General features: G+C 36.6%; 1 protein-coding gene across 1 annotated transcript; it reads left to right on the forward strand.

Moving 5' to 3' along the window:
* Positions 1-89: 89 nt before the first annotated feature.
* LOC107423711 (uncharacterized) lies at positions 90-2,685 on the forward strand. The gene is made up of 2 exons (XM_016033324.4): positions 90-582; positions 2,024-2,685. The coding sequence occupies exons 1-2, from the start codon at positions 230-232 to the stop codon at positions 2,430-2,432; spliced, it is 762 nt and encodes a 253-aa protein (XP_015888810.1). The 5' UTR covers positions 90-229; the 3' UTR covers positions 2,433-2,685.
* The last annotated feature ends 1,034 nt before the right edge of the window (positions 2,686-3,719 follow it).

The raw sequence follows: 3,719 nt of genomic DNA on the forward strand, positions 1-3,719 counted from the left end.
AAACCGCCAATCACATATTTTTCTCATTTTAATGAACCGATAATTCCAATTATCCAAAACATAACTGAATATTATCCAAACAGATTTTCTATTTCTCAGTTGTTATTTTCTGTCCGGTAAGAAAATCCCAATTCTCACAATCTATAATTTTCCCTTTCAATTTCCAGAGAAAATGGCATTTTTTCGCCTTCTCTAACCCTAAAGATCAACCCGAAATCGGACGTTTCTAATGGCCCTTTTCGTTAATTCACCCGAAATTTCCAGAGTCTTTTGGAACCCTAACCCTAATCCGATCCATAGAAAGCTCAAAAGCATCAAAATCTTGACAAATGAGAAGGTCGGATCTAATTCTAGGGTTCGGGTTTGGTCTAGAACCAAAGAATGCGAACTTACGGTTTCTGAATCTGATCAGAATATAAATTTGTACGGGCAGTTCTCGACTACCGTGAAGCATGGTTCCAAGCCGAGCAAAGAAGAAGAGGAGAAGCAGGAGTACTATTTGAATACGGGCTATGCGATTCGGACTTTAAGAGAGGAGTTTCCTGAGCTCTTCTACAGAGAGCTTAGCTTCGACATATACAGGTTTGATTATTTATTTATTTATTTTTTTATATAATTTGGTGTTTCATTTTTTCATTTACTTTGTTTGGCCGCTGAAAATGAAGAAGTAAGAGGAGTTTGGTCCTTTACGAAAGAAAAAAAGCCCTTGTCAACTAAGCAATCTGAAAGTTTAGATTTAATGGTTGTTTTCAACTGAATTCTATTCGGTTTAAAGTATACAGAAATTGGTTTACAGAACAAAGAGTTGTATGGAGCATAAGTAGAGAAATCAAAAACTTCTGATACTGGGAAATTATCCGCAATCTTAGCTAAGCATACGAGAGCGGGAAATCATAACTTCATAATTTGCAATTTTGGCTAAGCATACGAGAGTGGGAAATCATAGCTTTATTTCATTACTTTTTTACCTGATTTGACCTTGAGATAGAGTGTAAGTGACAATTTCAGAATTGTAGTATTATCTACAGTTTGGTTCTGTTAATTTTATTTCATTACTTTTTTACCTGATTTGACCTTGAGATAGAGGTGTAAGTGACAATTTCAGAATGATAGTATTATCTACAATTTGGTTCTGTTAATTTTTTGATAAGTAAAAATGGACATGAGATAGCTAAAGTCCTTATGCTATCAGGTAGAGTTGAGCCGTTTCATATTGCATAGCCTCAATGTGTGTTACGGATTTGTTTGTTGTTGCCGATATGTTGAGGATGTCCAATTGATGCTGAGCATGTAGATTTTAATTTTGGTGTGGGCTCAGGTTGTCATTTAGAAATAGACTTAGCTGGCTAGGTTTGTTTGTTACGTTTGGTGGTTGCAAAGTCCTTATGCTATGAAGTTACTTCAGGTAGAGTTGAGCCATTTCATATTGCATAGCCTCAATGTATGTTATGCATTTCTTTGTTGTTGCAGATATGTTAGGGATGTCCAACTGATGTTCAGCATGTAGATGTTAATTTTGGTATGGGACTGGCCGGCTAGGTTTGTTTGTTATATTTGGTGGTTGCAAAGTCCTTGTGCTATGGATTTACTTTAGGTAGAGTTGAGCTGTTTCATATTGCATAGCCTTTATGTGTGTTACGAATTTATTTGTTGTTGCTGATATGTTAGTGGTGTCCAACTGATGTTCAGCATGTAGATGTTAATTTTGGTACGGGCTCAGGTTGTCATTTAATAATACACTAGCCGGCTAGATTTGTTTGTTATGTTTGGTGGTTATAAAGTGTTAGCAATCTATCAGCACATATAGGAAGGAACGGATCAAGTTGTCTTGTCTTCATTCAATACAGCCTAGATAACATTCACATGCATTTTAGCGTGACATTTTTCTCTTATTTTTGTTATTCTATAAATGGTTTGGTAATCTTAAGTGATATTATTTTATCGCCAACATGTTATAAAGGCCTTTTTGATGCTACATGTATGCTCTTAATATTTATTCTAATTTGTTTTGCATTTTATATAGGGATGATATTGTGTTCAAAGATCCTCTCAATACTTTTGTGGGCATTGAAAACTATAAGTCTATCTTCTGGGCACTACGATTTCATGGCAGAATATTTTTTAAGGCTTTGTGGGTTGATATCATTAGTGTATGGCAGCCTGTGGAGAGTGTCATTATGGTTCGCTGGACAGTCCATGGCATCCCACGAGTCCCATGGGAGAGTCGTGGTCGATTTGATGGTACCTCTGAATACAAACTTGACAAGAAAGGAAAGATATTCGAGCATCGTGTTGATAACGTTATTCTCAATTCACCTCCAAAGTTCCGGGTGCTGGGTGTGGAAGCTATTATCCAAGCTCTTGGCTGCCCTTCACCTCCAAGACCAACATATTTTGAAGAGTCATTATCTTCACCTACAAAGGAAACTTAGTATTGCTAAAGTACATTAAAGTTTTGGAACACTGTGTCGCTGTGGTAGAGTAAATATGGAGTGAGCGTTTGGCAACCTCTTTAGTATATTGTTAGCAAAGTTACCGGTGGCTTGAGTCTAATAACTGGCACTGGCAAATGTGGATTGTATAGAACTGTATAATCACTAGATTCCTATTTTCAACTAGACTATTGTATACATATATTGTATATTCTGTATAGTTTGAGATTAATGCAAGCCCTCATATTTCCTAGATCAGCGTCTGTCCTGTTATGTTATTCGTCTATGAATCGGATTAGCACCATCCAAATGTAACAAAAAGCTGTAATGTTCTCAGATATATACAAGCAGAATCTGATTTGAGATTCAGTGCTATATTTGCCGCCAAGTTCTTTGTAGGTTAGTTCTCTTCAGAATCCAAAACCCGCATATTTACCCCAAACACAAAATCCAGACTTAAATGTCCCGGTATACTTGATCCATCAAGGTCCATCCTCGTAAGGCCAGCCGAAAGCGGCAATTTAAGTCCGGAGGTCATCCTTATGCAACATAGTATACAACACAACAAAATGATCGGATTGCTTCGTATGTTTAGGGCATCAATCGACTCAGCAGAGCCATTCATGCTTTTTTAGAATTGTTTGATTGTAAGTTTGCTTTGTTTTTGACTACAAGTCCAGACTCCAGACCGTATTCTAAACAATTTTAAATTCTACATAAAAACAAAAATGTTGAAGCTGTACTAAAATGTGACGTAGTTGCAGTCGGGCCAATTATGAAAAAAAAAATAATATATATTATACATTCTAAAACAGAAAACCAATGTATAACAAGAAATTAGTTTTGCTTTATATATATATATAAAAATAGGTTTGATTTTGGGCAAAAAAAGGTAAGAAACTGAGAATAAAGGAAAGGAAAAAAGGAGGATAAGGGGGCAGGAAATCTCAGGTGCCGTGTCGCCATGTGACGTGCCTAGCATGCAGTGCTGTCAATGTAATGAGCAAAGATGGTCACATCTGTGGCCAATACCATCCCAACCAATCCCGACTCAAATGGTCCATGGTCCCTCCTGGCATACAGCCACTCTCCTATGGACCCGTGTCATTTAAATTCTTACCAACCCTCCCTCCTTCCCTTCCCGACTCCCTCAACAAAAGGACAAAGGCTATAATGAGTAACAAGGCCACGTTCTGTCCATCAAAATTATGAAATTAAAATTCACTTCATTATTTTCTAAAAATAATAATAATAATAATAAATGGTCTATTTTTGTATGGTTATTTT

This window comes from Ziziphus jujuba, chromosome 7 (assembly GCF_031755915.1).
Source record: "Ziziphus jujuba cultivar Dongzao chromosome 7, ASM3175591v1".
Taxonomy (NCBI): domain Eukaryota; kingdom Viridiplantae; phylum Streptophyta; class Magnoliopsida; order Rosales; family Rhamnaceae; genus Ziziphus; species Ziziphus jujuba.

Coding starts and splice junctions, on each gene's coding strand:
- LOC107423711 (XM_016033324.4), top strand. CDS start 230: ATGGCCCTTTTCGTTAATTCACCCGAAATTTCCAGAGTCTTTTGGAAC. Junction 583..2,023: donor CTTAGCTTCGACATATACAG/GTTTGATTATTT, acceptor CATTTTATATAG/GGATGATATTGTGTTCAAAG.